The sequence below is a fragment of the Grampus griseus genome, assembly GCF_964374135.1.
Source record: "Grampus griseus genome assembly, chromosome: 2".
Lineage (NCBI taxonomy): Eukaryota > Metazoa > Chordata > Mammalia > Artiodactyla > Delphinidae > Grampus > Grampus griseus.
The window spans coordinates 147,500,776-147,522,622 of NC_139018.1; the positions used below are offsets into that span (position 1 = coordinate 147,500,776).

At 45.1% G+C, this 21,847-nt stretch overlaps 1 protein-coding gene across 7 annotated transcripts in view; it reads right to left on the minus strand.

Annotated features, from left to right (window-relative positions):
• Positions 1–21,847, minus strand: part of DIP2C (disco interacting protein 2 homolog C) — a 401,012-nt gene that overhangs the window by 213,990 nt on the left and 165,175 nt on the right. For 4 of the 7 annotated variants that reach the window (XR_014296333.1, XM_082647854.1, XM_082647850.1 and 1 more), the window contains exons 2-4: positions 12,523–12,594; positions 10,775–10,942; positions 1,220–1,330 (exon numbers count right to left, since the gene is read on the minus strand). Coding sequence is in view for 6 of the 7 variants with exons in the window: in XM_082647854.1 (XP_082503980.1) it covers positions 1,220–1,330; positions 10,775–10,942; positions 12,523–12,594 (351 nt within the window). In the remaining variant the exon portion in view is untranslated. Of the gene's footprint in view, positions 1–1,219; positions 1,331–10,774; positions 10,943–12,522; positions 12,595–16,238; positions 16,311–21,847 lie in introns of those variants that run through there. The other 3 variants (XM_082647852.1, XM_082647851.1, XM_082647853.1) reach the window with 2 other exon arrangements.

Sequence of the window (21,847 nt, forward strand, 5' to 3'; positions counted from 1 at the left end):
TTGGGAACAAACTCCTGCCCTCACTCCACCCCCACATACTGTCCCAGGCACCAGGCCTGAGGGGGCCAAGAAGGCAGGAGCAGCAGTGAAGCTGCACTGGGCTTCTTCCTAGTTTCTCAAGACCATTCTTCTTGCTTCCGCAGATGAAGATTTCTGATGCCATAAAATCTGTCTTACCCCTTCTTCCCTTCCAGAAAGGAGAGCAGGGCCAGGCAGGCAGGCACACAGCTCCTTAGCGGGAAGGGTGGTGGTTTATCTTGCAAGCCCCCATTAATGGAAAAATTCACAACGCTGAGAGGCTCACAGGGTTGACCCACCCACCTTGGTATGAACTGGCTGAGCTACTTCTCCTCTTGCAGTCTCAGCTTCCTCTTCTGCAACATGAAACAGTCATAAGTACTTCACCTTTCTGTTATAAAAACCAAGTGAGATAATGCCTTTGCAAGTACTTTGCAAAATATAAAGTGATATATAAATGTTATAATTTGGGTTGTCATCATGAGCAATCCACATGTACCCTGAACTGGTGTCCCAGCAACAACCCTTACTGATAATTTTCTTTTAAAAAATTAGGGAAGCAGGTAAAAGCAACTTTAATCCAGATGTTGGGGGGAAAAAACTTTTTTCAAAAAGTAAAACATTAATCACAATACAAGTTTCCTGATGCTCAATTAATGAAAGAAATTTAAGCCAGTCAAGCCCAGGTGATGACTGCAATAAAACGGAACTATGAAGATAGCATTCTTATACACAACATCATAAAACACAAAGGAAATAATAAATGGAGAACATATAACTTATTAAGAATCTTATTACTTTTTTGAAAATTGTACTTGAAAACAGAAATCACTGAGGTTAAAAGAGAAGGAAAAAATACTAGCAACCAAGATTATGAAAAGTAAAACCAAACTTTTCAACAGTAACACCTAAAAGAAATAAGCAAAATTTGGCTTATGAGAGGTTACTTTTTAAGTTCTTGTGAAATTCTAAATAATGGAAACTATCTTAAAAATATAAAAAGAGTTATTATTTACTGAATTTTAATGTGTACCCTAGAGGGTATATTTGTGTCTGAGATAAGATGGCATCTGTGGGCCACATGACCAACCACAGGGACATCCAAACTCACTGCCTCATACTCACACAGCTTCTGCAGACATGTGCCCACTCGTTCATTTCACCACCACCCACATTACAGACCCCACACCTGGTGCCTTACCCGACCGATAGCGCTCATCTCGTGACCCTGAGGACCTTCGGCGGTGATAGCGAGAGGCGGAGGAAGGAGTAACTGGAGCCCGGCGCTCTGGAGGCAACGCTTGATCCACTCCTGGGTTAATGAGGAAAACAGCAAAGTAAGGAGAGGTTTACTGGCAGCTGGAGTTAACTTATTTTGCAAAACAAATCATTTGGTAGAATAAATCTCTGACTCTCTGCTTTCCCACAGCCAAGCTGAAGCACACAGGGGAGTGGGCATGGAGGGCTGGGACATCCTGGACAATGAACAGGAAAGGAAGAAGTATCCGGGGTAGGGCACGACTCAGGGCCCCGACACTACAGCCTTCAGAAACACCGGTCCAGGCTCCTTCACGTCACAAATGCCTGTTATGTCATGTGCCGTGATGCAGAGTAAGCTACAAGCAATAATTCTTTAAATTACATTTATCATTAAATTAAAAGCAACTGCAAATAAGTCTTAAAGGATATTTTAATAATATAATCCAGGTAACCAGGATGGAGCATAAACTTTCATCTTTGTTCATTCAAAATTTCAAACTCTCTGCAATCTGACTCCATTTGATGCTAAACAACTGAACAAGTTGTATTTCAATATGGCTTTGAAGAATTACCAAAACTGTTTACATGGTCAGATAAAAATGATTCAATGATACTGGCCAAAAGCTGACCTAACTCTAACAATCTTGATACCTATTCAGAACTAGAGTAGTCAGAGGCACAATTTAGATAAAACTAGGTACTACGGGAAAGATGTAATCACTACAGTTCAGAAATAAAGTAATTCTGATCCCTGAGTATTAAAGATTAATGGTTGCTTCTTCAGAAAAGGGTTAGTAATGCTCAGGAGAAAGTAAACCAGAAAGAGCAATTTTAGCAAAAAACTGTCTGGTCCCTGGTTTTCTGTGATGGCTCCATGAGAGTTAGCTATTCGTCCCTGAGATTTAATATCCCTCCTATGCTGGTGATTTCTGAACCTCACTTTTTAATGGAATGTTTGTGGGCCCTACATATTACGTTTGCTATGTTAGAACTGCACAAAAGACACCTGCACTGCAGGCCTGGGTTAGGTTCCATGGTTTTTCATCTAGCAAGCGTATTAACACTGCTAATTAACAGTCCTTGTCACTGAACTGTTCACAGCTCCAAGTCTCCTCCAGCTATTGTCTCAAATCTTTTAAAAAATTACTTTGTATTTTTGTCAAACAGATGCACAGAATTTATGAAATCAAAGACTACTATTAAGTCTCATAATGAAAACAGTAGTTACCTGGTATTTACGTTCATATTGAACCTTAGAATTCTAAACAAAATTATTTGTAAATTTAAAAATTTTAAATTTATTTGTATAAATATATTTATTTGAAAATTATATTCATTGCCTTTCCTGTCAATTATTGTCAAGAAGTTAAATTATTAAATGTCATTCTGATACTATAATCTTTATGTAAAATCTGTTTATTTTTTTCTTTTCTCCTGTGTCAACTTTTATAACTTTTCCTTTAATCCCACTGAAGGAGATGCAAGCAAGCGTTTCTTCCTATGGCAGGGGCGTCACCAGATCTACTTCCAGTAGGTCTTTTACCTGGGCTGTTCCGTTTACCCAAAGAAGAGACGTCCAGTCTCCTGTACTGTGACTAAACACAGTGTTCACAGTGTTTAGCTGGAGCTATTCTCACTCTCCAGCACATGCGCTCTGATTCAGGGCCTCTGGGTGCAGTACTGCCAGGTGTCCCCAACTCCAGAGGCTCTTAGTTCCCTTTCTCCAGAGAGCAAACATCTCTGGGGGAATGGGGAGGATGTGGATCGCCTGTTCCCTAGATGCCATGCCTACCCCCACCCCCCGCCGTAGTTTCATCAGCACCTTCATCTGCTGCCTTCCTCCCCTTGGCTAAATAAGGAGCCTCTAATTATCTACCTTATATAGCTTAAAAACACATCACTATTTCTCCCATTCTCTTGTCCTGGGGATTTATACTTTATCCATTTACTGACATCGTAGTGCAGCTCTGGGAAGAAGCAGAGCTAAATGTACACCTTTGAGCTGCTGAGGTTAAACAGTGCCTGATACACACACACACACATCTAGCTTTCAATCTCAGTAGTTACCCATCTAGTTCTTTCAAATACGCTTTTTGGAATTAATTTCAACCTTGACCCCTTCCAGGTCCCTAGGTTGTCATATACTTCCTCTGGGAAGTGTAGTCATAGCACTTACAGACCAGCTATACAGAGTTGTAGGTTAGTTCTCACCTGTTGCAGTCCCTACACATCTGTCTTCAGAAAGCTAAGTCTGCATACAAGCACTGTGAACATTTACTCTCATAGGCTGAAAAATAGAGCTTACAACCCAAGTTTTAAAAAGAAATGAATAAATTAGACAAAAGGAGAATAGCTTCAACAGGTCACCAGCAACAGGACATTAAAAGAGACTAAAATATAAGTGTGCATATTTCAATCATTAGTTTTTATCTGACCTCACTGTAAATGAAATTTGAGGTAGCTTAAAGGTACCTCAGTCACATATGCAACTCCAAATTAGAATGACCTGGTACCACAAGAGAAGCCGGGGTAGTATAACCCATGGCCCATGACCCACAGTAAGAGGAGCTGACCACATGCTGCTGCTGGGATGGGCTCCCTCCTGGTAAGGCTAATCACGAATAATTAGTAAAACACATAATTACAACACAGTACTCAGCACTGCTGAGGTCTCACATTCAGGCACGATTGAAAACTAGCTCAAAGGAAAGCCACAAGATGACCAGTGTGTCTACGACACAAGGTGAGGCATCCCAAGGAAGGTGGGTGGGGTAACTGTCCAGAAACACGCAACGCAAGGGGGATAAAAAATTCTCCTCAGGCAAAAATGAGACAGAGATCAAGACTGGATCTCTTCTCTGACAAACATCTATTAAGCACCACTAGCTTCAGATCCCACACAAATTGAGAGGAAATGCACTGGGGACACCGCCATGCTCTGGAGCTGGAGCCCCATCTGCTGCCATCACGATCTGACCCTGAGCCTCAGTTTCCCATCTTTAGGCAGGACTGATAGGAACAGCCAACGCTTTACAGCAGTGCAAGCACTTTATATTTACTAATTTATTAACATAGGCATATGACATAAGTTTCTGCCATTTCACTGAGAGAAAATGCAGGCCCAGAACTGGGTCTTGAACTCAAGCAGTCTGTGCCACTCTCACTACTGCCCTTCCATTTGTGATGGGCATCCTTTCCTGGTGCTCCTGGGCACCTGCTGTCACTCAGAGCCCAAGCAGAGGCCAGGCCCTTGAAGCGGAGGCTACGTGCTGTTCAGTGCTGCACTCCAGGTGCAATGATCACTGGTTACATGGACCAAGTCCAGCTGGTACTTTGAATCCATGGAGAGGTATTTTTGTGATCTCACCACAAAACTACTGTTCAAGAGCATTCTTATAAAGAGAGATGGAAACTGCTACAATTCCAGACTGCTGCCCAGGAACAAACTCAGAGCAGGTGAAAACTGCTGAGGTTGTGTGACATGAAGGTGTGCACACATCGATCCTTGCTTGGGACAGGGGCAGGTTAAGAGCCCAGAGAAGGCAATGACTGACTCGCTGTCTGCCTCTGGCCAAGTGCTGCCCCTGGCTCACAGGAGGGTCTCAGGAAGCACTGCTGAACCAGTAAGTGAAATTTTCAAGGCTCGTGCAGAGTGCTGCAACTCATCAATTCATATACTACAATCTCAGAGAGCTTTTGTTTCCTCTAGAATTGCCACGGGACTGTAAATAAAACTCCTCATCAGAGGAAGAAGACCAGAGGTGCATAAGAGGAAAAGAGGAAACAAAAGGACAGCACAGGAGAGAGCAAAACACACCTCGTCCCGCTGCTGAGCGTGCGCCTTCCTGGGCCCTCACACTTCTGCACATGGCACCCCACCTCTCCACTCCCTCAAACACCTCCATCCCCTGGGACTCCTCTCTTCCCCACCCTACACTTTATCCTCAAGGTTAGAAAGGTCACCAGGCTTAGCGCCCAGCCCTGCCCGGGCGCCTTCACAGTCACACGCCACCTGCAGCTCCCAGCACCCTCTCTGCCACCAGGGCCACTAGAGCCCGGAATGTCAGTCTCTCTCTTCAATCCAAGCAGGGCTCTGACTGGTTCATGTCTCTACACCCTGTGGACCACAGAACCGAGCCCTAAGCTCCTTCCCTGACTGCCAACCTCCCTCCACCACACCCTCCTCGCCAGCCACCTCCCACTCGTGCCTCCAGGTTCCTGTCACACAGAAACACTCTTCCCAAGTTTTTGCCCTGTCCTATCGCTATTCACTCCTCCAAATGCTTTTTTTCCCATCCATATGTAAAAACTTTGTTTAAGCCCAAGGGAGAGAAAGCAGAGAAATAAGCCATTTTTATTAGAACTTCAATTACTTCTAACACATGTTTAAGAAAGGTTCCCCCAAACTAACATAATATTGTAAATCAACTTTACTTCAATAAAAAAAGAAAGGTTCCCCAAAGAAAATCCTAACAATATAGTTCTGGCACCTAAACAACCCACCAATTTCAGATTATTAAATAAATGCAGATATTTCATTAACGCTATGGTAAACTAGATAATAGAAATCACAATAATCCTCCTATTAACCTAAGAATAAGGCCCACAGGGGCTGGTCCATTCACCCAGACACAATGGTGCACTACAGGCCAGAAGACCTGCAGTATAGACACCTGCCAGAAAAAGTATTTCTAAATTCAGACAGTAAGGGAAATACACTGAAAAACCTTGGTTTTCAACATATTTTTAAAAGAAATCATGAAGGATGTGTACGAGATAACCTGCATAAAAAAGTATATAAGATTTAAAACAAACATCTTGATTCAAATTCTGGTCTTATTTTTACTAATTGCGTAATGGGACAAATCGCGCAGCCTCTGAACCTCGGTTCCCACATGTGTTGGGGTGCAGCCATGGACACATTAATACAGGAGTGACTGCTACTCCCAGGACCCTCACCGTGACCCAAGGCTCTCTGCTCCCTGCACACAGCATTCGTGGATCTCAGGGTCCCTCGACCTCACCGGGCACCCAAAGGGCTCTCACTTAAGTGAAAACATGCTTTAGGCAGTTGGTAAAACTGACAAGGATTTTTCCATATTTCAAGTTTGTACAAAAACAATTTTTGAATTGTCCCATTCTCTTCTAGCACCTAATTATACTTTCCTTCACACAACAGCACTTATTTCTAACGTAAGTACCATCAAGGAGTTTGCCAGAAAATAAACAGGACAACTGTAGTACAGGTGAGAAATTTACTACATTCACTTCATACTGACGCAAATGAGAACAGCACAAAAGAGACAGAAATCTCACCATCAGCACTGTAACATCTCCCTGACCATGCTGACCATGCTGGCCTGATTCTTACATTACTGTCCCTCTTGTGTCTACCTTACCCTCCATTCGCATGAAGCCTTGCAATAAATCAGTATAAATTTGCTAACCATTTTCCTATTCATGTTTGAATTTTCGTAGGGACTCATGCCTGGAAAAGTACAGATGACCTGGAGTTCAGGGTTTCACAAGAGCCCCTACCATCATGCATCTGTGTCTCATCCCCACATCCCAGCACTTGGCTTTGCTCAGCAGGGAAGTTCGGAGGCAATGAGAGTATATGGTCAGGATCAGGGCTTCGGATTTCTGCGTTTTCCTTATAGATTGTCCACAAAAACCCATATGAGCCAGACCCAAAGTAGACACCACTCTCCCTGCTCCATGCCCAGCTCCACCTTCCGTAGAGTCTCAGCTGTTCCCTGTTAACTACTGGTGTCTGGGGGAGGAACCTGATTGGTTCATGCCACCAAAAAGAAGAAGAAACCCATCAATAATCACCAGCTGTGTGTGATAAAATAAGAATACTACTTAGACAACTGAGAGTAGCAAGCTGTGTATCAAATCATGACCAGGGCTTACCTAGGATACAGGTCATTTACCTTTAGGTGATGAAAGTTCATTTCCTGTAGCAACTCAGTCTGGAAAGAATTCATGCTAAGTCGCAGGCCACCCTGATTTAACTACTCATATTTCTCTTTTTCTGGCATTTAACTTTGCAGGCTACACCCCATCCATCATGAACAGATGGCATGGCCGAAGAAGTCCCCTAGGACCAGCTCTGTGTCCCTACAACCCAGGTCAGACAGGCAACACACTGCTGTGCCCAGGGAAGTGAGGGCTGCATTTTGGGAGACAAACTCTGTGGCAGGATGAAAATATAGACCAAACTGTGCACCTGGCACCAGAGAAGCAGAGCAGTTGTTAATGTGAAGAAGCAGAACCGATCAACCACAGCAGTGCCAGTAAGCTTCATTTTCTGGAGAATATAAAACACAACGGCCTGTCCTAACCCCAGGGATCAGGCAAGAAATCCTTGTCGAAGTGACACTGCACTGAGCTTTAAAAGATGCACAGGTACAGGCAGAGGGCACAAGCACGTACAGAATGCCTCACATGCAGTGTGACATCGGATGTAGGCTGGAGGAGGTGAAGAGAGGTCAGGCTGCTATCCGTGAAGCCCTTCTGATGCAGACGAGTCTGCACTCCGGGTGGGGCCGTCTGCCTTCTCCAAAAGAGCAAAAGTGGACAATAAACTCGCCCTAACCAAGAGAGGCTCCTGTCTGAGTAGGCTGTTCACGTGGATCCCACAGCCGATCCCCAGCGAGCAGGAAGGAAACAGACAGACTTGCCCTCTGGTCACGGTAGCCGAATTCACCAAGATTTTCACAACTACACAGTCACAGTAAGTCCTTGTAACTGAGCACAAGACGCTTGCTGTTGGAGGAGAGGCGAGATGGGCCTGGAGAAGACTGGATCTATATAAATCACTCACCACTCAGAAACATTTGATGCCAATCACGTGGAAAGTAATATTTAGCCAATACATGCATCATGAGAATAGAGGGACTATTTGGTCAAGGAAAGTTTCACTATTTATGGTAATGTTGGAATGTTACTACCTCACATCACCATGGCCTTGTCATGAAAGCAGTGAAGACTCATATAGAAGCTAACACCACGTGATTAAGATACCCCTGGAGAGAGTGGTAGAGAGTGGACTTTATCTTCTATTTTCATAAATTTTATCAGGTTCAGAGGCTAATGAAAAATATATAGTTTCAAAGACTAATGAAAAACTGCAAGACAACTAGAACCAAGTAAGTTCTCCTGAATAATATTTTCTCTTTGATAATGATTTTCAATATATTCTGACCCCTTACTTCATTAAATACATAATTTTCTTTTTTCTTTCTAGCTCTGGCACACTTTCCCTCATCCAGCTTTAGGTGAGCATTCAACACTGTGCTCCCTGAAAACAGCGTATCTTTGACTGGGTTCCCCAGTCACTCACTTCTGTGCAGAGAAGAAAATCAGGAAAAAGCCTGCTTCCCCAGCACTTTGCCTCGGATGGGGTAATGCTTGGGAGCTCAGACTAGGGTGCTCAGCTGTTGCTGAAGGCTGTGGAAGCCATCCTAATTCATAATCGTGTGTCCCAAACAAATCTCCAAAGTATATTTGAAATATCTTTAGAATACTTTCTAGAGAAGTCTTTAAACAATTTTTTTTAATATATAAATTTATTTATTTATTTATGGCTGCATTGGGTCTTCGTTGCTGTGCGCAGGCTTTCTCTAGCTGTGTTGAATGGGGGTTACTCTTCGTTGCGATGCGCAGGCTTCTCATTGCCGTGGCTTCTCTTGTTGTGGAGCGTGGGCTCTAGAGCACAGGCTCAGTAGTTGTGCTGCACGGGCTTAGTTGCTCTGTGGCATGTGGGATCTTCCTGGGCCAGAGCTCGAACCCATGTCTCCTGCATTGGCAGGTGGATTCTTAACCACTGCGCCACCATGGAAGTCCCTCTAGAGAAGTCTTAACTTTTTCTCTGATAAATAAAAATAATGTTAAAAAAAAAAGAAGTAAAGTTCATCAAAACACAAACTACTTTTAGAAAAGTGTATGGCAGGATAAGGGTAACTAAAAAGGAAAACAAGATATTTCTCATAAAGATCCTACACCAGGGCTTCCCTGGTGGCGCAGTGGTTGAGAGTCTGCCTGCCGATGCAAGGGACATGGGTTCGTGCCCCGGTCCGGGAAGATCCCACATGCCGCGGAGCGGCTAGGCCCGTGAGCCATGGCCGCTGAGCCTGCGCATCCGGAGCCTGTGCTCCGCAACAGGAGAGGCCACAACAGTGAGAGGCCTGCGTACCGCAAAAAAAAAAAAAAAAGATCCTACACCAAAAGAATCATGTCTAAGACTGACCTAGTCAAGAAAGAATTCTCTGATTTAGATCCACGTGCTCTCCTTACTGCTTCCCAGAGACAGTCTTATACATGTGACCATTCATCCAGGGCAACTTCTCAGAAATACAGATCAGCAATAAGAACTGCAAAACTACCTGGGCATCTGGTTGCCCAATCCCAGCATCATGGGTGAACCTGCCTTCTCCTTCCCAGTGGGAATGGCGTGGCCACAAGGGCCAGGGAGCAGTGTTCCCAAGCAGCTCTCACAGCCTCACACATCCGCAGGTGCAGCAGTGAAGCATACAGAAATTGCGACGGGGCCCCTGCAGCTAATGCCCAACTCCACCGCCCGCCTACCACCGCTCCGCTCTTCCCCACACAGACAGGCATCACGCCCGTCAGCAGGCTGGCATGGAGAGGAGGGCAGAGCCACAGCGGAGAGACCCGGCTGGGTTCCCTCCTCTAAGATCCTGGGGGTCAACTGTGACATAACAGCTTAGTGTCTGTACCTGATTCTCAAACAATGCCTTTTATTTGAGGTAAAACCCTGAAGCTTATAAATGCTTATTCCTTATTGTACTAAAAGGCGCAATGAACTCATCTTTTTGGGCTTCTTATATTCAAAATATTGCTCACTAAAATAATTTTGACCTCTGAATAGGATCACGACCTCTAAGAATACACTCTATGATTAACTAGTTCAATTTTTCAATTTCAAAACTCCATAACTGCCCTCTGGAGATAGGAATACCACGGAGCTACAGACCTTACTCCCTGAAGCAGATCTCAGAGGCCAGGATTCATTAGAGTTCATCCTTCACCCAGGTCTCTGGCTATGAGACAAAGTTTAGCGGAATATCAACAATTTTAGGAAGAACTGTATGATCTGTCATGCATTCTTCTTTCTTAAGTGTTTTGTAAGTGGTGCTCCAAATGCAAAACTATGGTTGTAAAAACCGAGTATTATATTTTAATAGAAAACACTCAAAAACTGGGCCCTGGGTCAGCAGGATGATCATGGTCCGGGGTCTGTGACAAGCTCTTTGCCCAAGGAGCACTGTGGCCTTGATAAGTCGCACAAGTTCAAATGGAGAACAGGGGCTCAGAAACAGGACCTCCTATGTTCCCCCAAGGCTGAGCCCTCACTTCTGTTTAGAAAGGCATCAGGTGGACAGTCCATTGCAAACGTGCCCTGCCGTGGGGTGTGTGTGTGTGTGTGTGTGTCTCTCTCTCTCTCTCTCTCTCAGTTAAGTGCGCTCACCGAAACGAAAGTAAAACAGTGGCCGGTTTCCTGCGGTGCTGGCCGCCCGCTCTCTGACCGCGGCGTCTCGGATGTCACACACCCCGATGTTGCCAGCCTGCAGCATTCTTCTCGGGGCTCCTTCACTGTGCTGCAGTCTACACCGGACCACGGCAGCTCCATTCGCTGCTGTAACAAGTTGAAAAAAAACTAATTAATTCAAACTTTAGTTTTTTTTAAATTTGTTACAGCACCGAGCAGAGCGGCCGACCCCATGCAGAACAGCATAAAGAACATCAAAGGGACCACGCCACACAGGGCCACCCTCAGCGCTCAGCAACACGGGTCAGCCACGTTCCTGGCACTGTCACAGCTCCAGAGCCATCTTCTGGGAAGGTGCAGAACTGCTGTTTCACTTTTGTTTGGTAAGGCACGGACAATAAAATCTAGCAACCCAAAGGGCCTACAGTCTCCCCGCCAGCCTTCCTCCAAGACCAGGAGGGGCCAAGTGCAGACAGGAATTCATCACAACAGCTCTGCTGGAGCACGAGAGGAGGAAAGCGGGGAGACCACATCTAGTCGTCTGCCCACGTGTGCTCTGACGTCTCTCACACATGGGGTCAGCTAGACAACACACTTATGTTCCATCCACTCAGACAGCGCAGAGCTTCTTCCTTTTACAGACTAGACAGCAGGAAAACCCAGGCCGTCAGCTAAGGCAGGCCCACGCAGCCGGTCCATCTTTATGTTAACTCTCTTAAGTACCGAGAAAAGAAAGAAATCACACACAACCAAACAAAGCTAAAAAAGCAGCAGAAACTCAACACACAAGTTAAGTGTCCTGGAATGTGAGCCACAGGTGGGGACACTCCTTCTGCGCCCACAGCACTGGAGGCTGTGTCACAGCCCGGAGAGCCGGTGGGCCTGCGCTGGGCCTGCACATGCAGACTTGAACCTCTTCTAGCAGAAGCGGCTCAGCAGAGCTTCACATTTGTTCCAACACTGAACACTGGAGAGTCTATTTCTGTTGCTGTCCTTCCTCCTGGAGGACTTGTGTTAGCTTTAAGCCATTCCTAATGCCCAGAAAATTCTCAAGGTTGCCCTTGGGCTGAACTGAGCTTACATCAGAACGGAGTGTTACAACTGCAGCCCAGTATCATCTTCCTTTCCCTGAAATGTACAGAACCCAGCTTGAGGACAGAAATTCTACACACTTGCACACGTGCAAACGCTGGAATTAAACAGGATTTGTACTTGGGGAAGAATCCATTACGTTGACAATCACGTTTCAAGAAACAACCAACCTTTACAATTTTATAATACCAGGCAGGATGTTACACCATTTTTCTAGATTTCTAGATTGGCCCTCCACCCCGCACCAATGACGTCAACGAAAACCTTGGATTAATTTAAACCATTATCAATAAATTTAACTTACTAAGACAAAAGTCATGTTTAAACCATAAATGCTCTCATATTTTTTATGACTGTAGCCATTTTAAAGTAATCAAACATATTACTGCAGCTCTATGAATAAAATACCTATTAAATTTATTAGGCACATTTATAGAAAAGTCGTATGTATCTTCTAAATTCACAAAATATCCTGCAATCACACAAAGGAGTAGGATGTGCCTAGTGCCACCTCAATGGCGTGATCTGCATGCAGACTGGGGACTGAGGGAGGACTTGTGCTCAGCTGTTCTCTCGCGTGTTACAGTTAACTCTTAAAATGGGATGCTTTATGCTACTCATCAAGGTTTACGTACTCGGAGGCTGGGGCAGGTAGGCTCCAATCAATTTCGATCTCTTCTTTTCATATCCTTTTTGTGTGATGTCACCTGTAAGAGAAGGAAAGGGAAGTTCAGAATGCTTTCACAGGTAGAGCTGAACACTCAACTGTGAAGACACAGTCACATCTGTGTGTGTCTTCTATTTCCTTATAATTATAATTTAAGAAGAAAGCACTTCATATCATTCACCTTGACATTTCCTCTGCTCACAAATAAATACTCATTTAAGTTATATAAAATCCTTCACTACGCGCACACATGCTTGTCCCTGGCCCCTTCTCACAAGGTTTTGGGTCTGATGGGGTCCAGAATTAGATTCTTGCAATCTTATTCACATCTGTGGGGCAGGAAACCTCCCCGATCTACACGGCTCTCATTAACTCAATCAACAATGGATTCTGCAGGTGTCTACCCCAGTGAGAGCTGGCCAAAACCACCACTGATTAGCATCTTCCTCCATTAATGAGACTTTTTTTCTTATCAGGCGTGTCGGTCCCAAGGACTATACTTACTGCTAGCGTATTTTTGAAAATAAGTGTCTAAGATGAAATGAAACAGTAGATAAAACAAAGCAAGAGAACATAGGACCTATGGAATCCAAAATATATGAGAAAGAAGCTTATCAATAAAACAGGAATTAAATTGCTGATGCCAGAGATTCAAGAGCCATTGCTAGGCTGGCATTTTCCCCAAGTGCCAAGTACCTGGGACAAATAACCTTTATGACGTGCAACAGCCTTTCCCAATTACAAGCTCGAATGTACCCAAAATGCTGATTTGTGCCCTTGAATTTTTCTGAAACTGTTAATTTTTTTCCTAATATTCTGACCAAGCCATCATTCCTAAAAGAGCTAAACACTAAAGTTTCAATAAAAATACAGCAAACAAATGAAAAGTTATAATGAGTCACACACAAGTTGCTAAGTCCGCTTTTCCTGGTGGTGGTGCTCGCTACATTTGATCAAACCAGAGGGCACCCTGACCCAACCAGCTCACAGCTCACTGCAGTCTTGTCCAGCCCACGAAACACATGACTAGTTTATGCACATGGAGCTGTAAACAACATAAATAAATGAAAACACAGCCCGCTATTGACTATTGAGCATTTTTGGTGCTAAAACACACTGACCGCTCTTTGAAGACAATAAAACTACGAGAAAGCTATTTTTTGTGCTAATTGTGCTGCTGCTCAGCATTTTATAAACTCAAAACTAGTTTGCTCCCTGAGGGGTTGCCTAGAGGAAAACAGAAGCACGAGACAGGGAAAGGAGCACGTGTGTGGGGGTGTGTTGGTGGGAAAAGCACATACTGGCCTGTTGGGAGGCCACCTGAGCACAGGGTAGACACCTACTGTTTACCGGGTGTTTCCCTCCAGTGTTCTCCCTTTCCCAGCCAACCCCACAGCTGCTCTGCACAGTCCTGCCATCAAATCCTAGCCTGATGAACGAGCCCCGTCCAGCTTGTTCTTCACCCAAAGTTCAGCTTAAGTTTTGAGGAGGAGATCAAGATGGCAGAGCAGGAAGATGTGGAGCTCACCTCCCCCCATGAACAAATCTAAACTACATCTACATGTGGAACAATTCTCACTGAAAACTAACTGGAGACTGGCAGAAAGACTCCTGTACAACTGGGGCTATAAGAAAGAGCCACATGGAATAGGGTAGGAAGAGAAGTGATCTGGTCAGGAGCTGTGCCCCACGGAGGGGACTCAGAGGAAGAGGGAGATCACAGGAGCAGAGATCTGCCCTGGGGAGTAAGCGGTTTGGCCACAGATCAGGCTCCCTGGTCCTGGGGTCTGACACAGTGAAGATGAGTGCCCTTGGCTGGTTGGAGGGCCCATGGACTAACGGGAGGGCTGTGGGAAGCCTGGGCTCCACGGTGAGGAGTGTGCACGCCGGCTTGCTCCCATGCAGGGTGGAGCGAGGGCTGCTCCAGCAGCTGCTGGTTTCCCATAGCCTCAGCCAAGCGACCGCTCCAGTCCCGCTTGCTTCATGATGGGGAGAGGGTCCAGCTGTAAGACTCAGAGCAGCTCAGACCCAAAGCAGCGACTGAGTGGGGTGGCGGCAACCACTAGCAGCGCTTACACAGGTGGCGAGTCAGAAGCAGCCCTGACCTCTGTCAGTGGCCAAACCCCCCAACCCCGCTGAGAGCCCACACAGGCACCTCTTGCTTCAGCACTGCTGGGGCGACGCGACTGGTGCGGGGAGCGTGGAAAACATACACTTAAAGGGAATGGAGCCGGCTTGGAACTGACCCTCAGGGCTTCTGCTCCAGCAACTTGGGACCTGGCCCGGCCCCAACAGGATGTTGATGCCATCGAGCAGAGGGGAAGCCCAGCTCACACCTGGCTGCAGCCCTCACCCCTCCATCTTCAGCCCCTCCTCCTAAAAGTTGAGAGCTGCCAGCACACCCTGGGGGTAAGACATGACTTGTGCTCACAACAGATAATGAAGCAAAAATAAACAAGTTACCAGATAAAGAATTCAAAGCATTAGTAATAAGGATGCTAACTAAACTTGGGAAAGGAATAGATGAACATGGTGAGAATTTTAGTAAGAAACTAGAAAATATTTTTTTAAAAAAGAACCAGTCAGAATTGAAGAATACAATAAGTGAAATGAAAAACACACTAGAAGGAAAGAAAAGCAGATTAGGTGATAGTGAAGAACACATAAGTCATCTGGAAGATAGAATAATGGAAATCACACAAGAAGAACAGTAAAAAGAAAAGCAAATTTAAAAATGAGAACAGTTTAAACAATCTCTGGGACAACATCAAGCACACTAACAACCACATTATGAGGTTCCAGAAGGACAGATAGAGAAGAGGGTAAAAATGTATTTGATGAAGTTATGGCTGAAAACTTTACAAACCTAAAGAAGGAAACAGATATCCAGGTACAGGAAGCACAGAGAGTCCCATCCCAAACAAGATGAACTCAAAGAGACCCACATCAAGGCATATCATAATTAAAATGGCAAAAGTTACAGATAGAGGATTCTAATGGCAGCAAGAGAGAAACAAAGAGTCTCATTCAAGGGAACCCCCATAAGGCTATCAGCTGATTTTTCAGCAGAAATATTGCAGGCTAGAAGGGAGTGGCATGATACATTTAAAGTGCTGAAAGGTAAAAACCTGCAACCTAGGATACTCTACCCAGCAAGGTTACCATTCAGAATTGAAGAAGAGAGAAAGAACTTCTCAGACAAGCAAAAACTAGAAGACTTCATCAATACTGAAGCTACCCTAAAAGGAATGTTACAGGATCTTCTCTAAGTGGAAAAGAAAAGGCTACAACAAGAAGAATCTATAGGAAAAGAAAAACCCCACTAGTAAAGGCAGACATACAGTAAAGGCTGAGGATCAACCATTTAAGCTAGTAGAAATATTAAAAGACAAAGTTCAGCTCAAGTTTTAAAAATTTCTCAGATGAACATTTAAGTATTGGGGGGGGTCCCTCCCTTGAAGCCAACCTCAAAGGACACTCACTATTCACTCTCATTTTAAATGTGGTCTTACTTTGGAAAGCTCCAGCTGTTAAGATCCTGGCCTAAAGGAACACAGGCGCTTTCCGCGTGAAGCCACAGCTCCTCTTTAAAGGGGAGATGCTAATGTTGGCCTCACAGGGGTGTCCACTCAGGTTCCTGACCCCACAGACTCAGAAAGGCTGGGTGGGAGGCGGAGTCAGTACCTCCACGCAGGTGTTCTATTTCAGCTCCACTACTAAATCATGCCACTAAGCAGTCAGCTCGGAGAACCTCCGGATATGACTCAGAAATCCCAGGCTGCTATCATCTTTCGAAACCTAGAAGAGGGAAAGGGAGACACTATTTATTGAATAACTTCCACACCCCACGAATTTTATCTAAATCACAGGTTGGAAAACTACAAATCCAGCCTGTGGGCTGTTTCTGGAAATAAAGTTTTACCAGCACACAGCCATACTCCCTGGTAAGCACCACAACACACAGCGTGCAGCCTGCATAGCCAGAAGTATTAACTACACGGCCCTGTCCTATGCGTCCTAAATAATCTCTTTTAATCCTTATAACAACTGATGTTACAGGTAAGAAATCGAGGTGCAAATAATGGTTATGTTTCTTGCCCAGGCCCCCAGATCTATGAAGAAAACCACCTCTGTCCAAGTCCAAAACTTCTCCCATGAAAGCCACACCTAGAGTCTCCACTCGAGCCTCCACTCTGTGACCACTGGTCAGCATTCTTGCCACCGAATGTCCTGTCCAGCTCTCCGCCTGATCCGGACGCCCTCCTCAGGGACAACCTCTCACCCCACTGCCTGCTTCCATGCCCCCAGCCCCTGCCCTGTCTCAGTGACATCCCAGCCTTGAGCTCTGGCCACACAGATTCCTGCACAAGTCTCATGAGGCCTCAGATGGCTGCTTACAGTCTGTTTTTGTAACATATACGAGTGGCTTATCTTCAAAGCCGGGCTGTGACACCTTCACGGGTCAGTGTCCTACAGAACCGAGTATGACCCCTCTGTTTTACAGACCAGGACTATGTATTGATGGAGTTAATCACAAATGAGCAGCAGACACCAACATACAGAACGACTTCAAATAAGTGACTGGACAGATGCTGCATTCATAATCAGGGAAAGTGCCTGGTGATTATTTAACTGTTTGGTGGCCATGTGGGGAAAGGACAGAGGGAAATCGATGATTATTCCATTATTAAAGTGTGTGAAACACCAGCCTGGCTCATGTGTTACGTAAAGGATCCAGCGTCTGCGGCAGGAGCAGGTTCCTCAGGCGTCCCAAGCATCAGGGCTAAAATGTCCTCGCTGCGTTTCCTTTTCCACGCAGAAAGTCCAGTTATTTTTAACTCTGGAGCTACTTTAGCATCTGGTAGACTGAGGTCCAAAAGACTATCTATGTCAAACTCACGGCAAATTTATATAAGTAGGGCGATCTTGTGTTCTGAAGCAACCAATGAGGATAATATAGTAAGACAGATAAGAGAGGTAGATGAATGGAGATAGAAAGAATAAATTGAAAGGATAGATAGACGACTGATAGAAGGAAGGAAGATAGATGAAAGATGGGTAGGAAAGACAGAAGCTGGCTAGCTTTACACACAACTCCATCCACCCAGAGCCCCTCCTTCGTTTCTGCCTGAGGTTGACCTACAATCAGTGCCATGGTATCGCCATGGAAACACACAGTGTTTCTCTTCACTTTACATCCATTCAGGCTAAAGCTGGATTGCTTTAGCATCCAACTTTGGCTGCTCCTCCCCTCTGCTCCTCACTTTGGATCTGTAATGAGCACACAGTCTTCAGGATGAAACTCTGTAAACTCAATGCAGAAAGGCTATGAGAGAGAGGAACCCTACTCCACATCACATTTCTAAGCAAGACTTTATTAAAACCTATCAATCTATAAAGACTATTCCATGGTTTACAGCAGGTTAATTAGTATTCTTTCAACCTGTAAGCTAAAAGAACACTATCAAGGAAACACGTAGATCACTTCGCCCATGCTGCGTCTACATTTTGCTCCTTGAAAAGGCGCAAACAGTTGCTGATGTTAAAGGACATGGACCACAGGATCCCTTGCTTGAGAATTTCCCATACAAAATTCCAAAGAGTGTATTTTCCATGCTTTGATACTCAAGACACCCATCTAATTCTCCTTTCATTTTAGGAATAAGAATGTATGACAGAAAAGTAAACACATAAATCGTTTGTAACTTCAGTGAAGAGAAAATAAAAGTGATTTTTTGAGACACTTTCTACTTTATCAAAAACGTTATTTATATTATTATTCTTGGACAAAGAAGCTCCATAAGACCAAGAATTACAACAGTAGAAATTAAAGTTCTCATGTGTTCTGTAACAAAGGAAAGAGAGATTTACAGCCAAGTCATAAATTTGAACTGAAAATGCAAGTCAAGTAAAGCCCCCAATGTACAGTTGAATCTCACTAAGACAGAGACCATTCTCCCCCCCGCCCCGCCCCCACCCTGGGAAGAATTCTTTTTCTTACTTATATTGTAGTCCAGAGTTTCCAGGCAAACCCTGAGTCTTAGAAAAGCGAAGGAAAAAACAGCCTAGGAAATGCAAGAAGGGAGGTGATACTGCAGCTCCTCTCTTTTTCCATCCTGGCCTCATTCTGGCAAACTTGGACCCCACAGGAATTTGCAGAGCCCTGTGGGTGTTGGGTCAGAATAGGACAACCCGTAGAGCCAGGAATACCCCCAAGAGGGGAGTGTGTGCCCCAGAGCCACCTCCACAGCTGGGTAAGCGCCGAGTAAACAGACCAGCCTAACAGGGATGGTTTCCATTCTTGGTGTCAGGAGTTTATTATTTAATGCTGGAACGAATGCTTTATATAACAAAGCAATCATTTCCATGTTTGGAATTTTATGGCTGTCAGGAACCTTCAGAACGCCTCTCTCCTAAGCCGCTGGCTTTATAAGGCTTAGGGAGCACCCTTGACGGCCTTCTCCCTCCCACCCAGCTGCTGGAGGCACATTTGTCATCTCTGTGGGAAGCTTTTCTTTTCTGCAGAGAGACTGTGCTGTCCTGGCAAGAACCCACCTGTCCAGGGGAGTAGAAGCAGGCAGACCGGGAACCTCTCCTCGCCCTGAACACAAACCATACGTCAGCTAACTTCTCTGGTCTCATCTTTCTCAGTGATAAAATATTGGTAATAACACCTATCACCTTCCACCGTAGTTGAAAAGATCAAATACACAGAACGTGAAACGTCTCAGAAAGCATGAAATAGGGAAGAAAACATAGTTTAAAAACCCAGCAAGTACTCATGTGGTACCTACTACACGTGCAAACTTGTGAAGGACACTACCAGGCTCCCAGGCGCGGCACCTGCTCCGAGTTGGGCGGGAAGAATTCCATGCTGGGCGAGCCAGCCAGCAGTACATGCGAAGAGCAGGATGGCTCCAGGGGACGGAGGCCGAAGGCAGCAGATGACAGAGTATCAGAAACCCCGAGGAAACTTGAAATCCCAACCTCTTAGGCATCCACGCGCTTCTCTTTTATCCCCGCCACAGTAACTGGACCTGGGGTGCCATCAGCTCTCCCTGTGTCGACCACACAGCAGCTCGCAGCTCTGGATCTCAGTCCCCAGCGCCCGCCCACTCCCCACCCACTGACCTACCACTAGGAGGGTGGTGAGACCATGGGGCCTCGTCCTCGGAGCCTGGCGAAGGCTGCTCCGGGACTGCGCGCAAACCCATCAGCAGCACCTTCACGTCCTTCCAGAGCCTGGGCCCACATCTCGAGATGTCACATCACTTCCCAATTACTGTGTTTTCCTTTGTTACTATCTTACGACTGGATTTATCGCTCTTTCATTTTTCTCAGGTTTATGCCATATTTCCAATGTAAAATTTAGAAATTTGAGTTCTATAAGGATATTTTAAGTAAGGTAATCAGGATAAATATAAACCCTCCTCTAGGATTATAAAATCACCAACGCTTATTCAAATGCTCAGGATGATGGAAAAAAACTCTCAACATGATTGGGATTTGTACGTTTATGGGAATAACCATAAAGTTCCTCAAAACATTTAGTTAATGGCATGACCAGAAAGAAAAATATATATTTTAAATATGGACTATGTTGAAATCTTAACTCTAGCCAGTAAGGTCCGGATGTTACCACTTAACTTTGACACTTGTCAGAGTCAGGAAGGGTGAGTGCAGGTCTACAGACACAGGGGCACTCCCAGTTCCAGCATCTTTTCATCCTCTTACAGTCTTCCACAGAACAGAAGTTTTCATCTTGATGAAGTCCAATTTATCCATTTTTCATCTTAGGGACTGTGCTTTTAGTTTCAATCTAAGAACTCTTTGCCTCATCCTCAGATTTGAAGACTTCTCTATTTTGCTAGATGTTTTGTAGTTTTACATTTTACACTGAGATCTATGATCCTTAATTTTTGTATAAGGTGTGGGATTCAGGTCTAGATTTTTTTTTTTGGCCTATGGATGTCCAATTCCTCCAATATGATTTATGGAACAGGTCATCCCTCCGCCATTGAATTGGTTTTGCTCCTTGGTCAAAAATTAATTGGGCATTTTGTGTAGGTCTGAGTTCCCCACCCCATTCCACTGCTCTGTGGGTCTAACCCACACTCTTGACAACTGTGGCTACACAGGAAGCCTTAGCATGGGGAAGAATGATTTCTCCTACTTTATTCTTATCAAAGCTGTTTTGGCTATTCGAGGGCCTTTCCCTTTCCACATAAATTTTAGGAAAAGTTTGTTATGTCTACCACAAAGCTGAGAACTTGATAGGCGTTCTCTTAAATCTACAGATCAATTTAGGAAGAATTGACATCTTTACACATTGCATCATCTGATCCATGAACAAGGTATTTAACTCTGATTTCTTTCACCAGCATTTTGTTATTTTCATCATCCTGATCCTTTGATAACGCACATTTCCATATGGAACCTCTATCCTTAGGTTCCCAAAGAAAACAGTCCAACTCCAGGTCAATTCTAGAGTGTATGTGCCTGGCTCATCCCCTTTTGACCATTTCGGACGACATCCTCTGAGTCATCAGCCGGGATGAACGAAGAAGGGAGGGCCCAGCCCTGACCACACGTGACCTGACAGTAAGAAAAACCACAGCACAAGCAGCCATAACCCTGTATGTGGAGAAGGCACAGACCTGGATTCGGGAAGTGGGGACTGGCTCCCAGAGGGTCACTTACCCAGCTGTAAGTCGGCTAGGAGCACAACCTCCCCAGCCCTCAGTTTTCCCATCTGTACAATGAGGAGCCAGACTCGGATCTACAAAGCCTCAAGAGCCCTGCAGTGAAAGCAGGGGTGCAGAGCAGACCCAGAGGGCTCCCCTCTTAGAGGTAGAGGCAGAGAGATGTAAGGGAGGACAGGAATGCGCACGCGAGAAGGGACAGAAGGGAGCAGGGGTTTGGTTCTGTGGAGACTGGGCAAAGCGCAACATGACAAGCAGCTGCAGCGTGCGTGCGAGAAAACGTGCAAGAACCCAGAAGTTCAACGTGAAATACAGCAGGGGATTCACCACAGGATCCTAAGACAAGAAAACAGGGCTTATGAGAATCAGATAATTTTAATTAAGCCTAAAAACACAGTTTAGGAGCGAAGCATGGTTTAAAATTTCTCTTTGAATGTGAAGCGGTAGGTTGGTAACTAGGGCATCCAGTCCACGCTGAAGGGTGCTCGTGTTCTCCCGACATTTGGGGAGGGGCTGCTGTTCTCACCCAGCATCCCAGGCAGACCCTCAACCCAGAGCACCAAGTCCTCCACTTACTCAGAAGCCCACTCT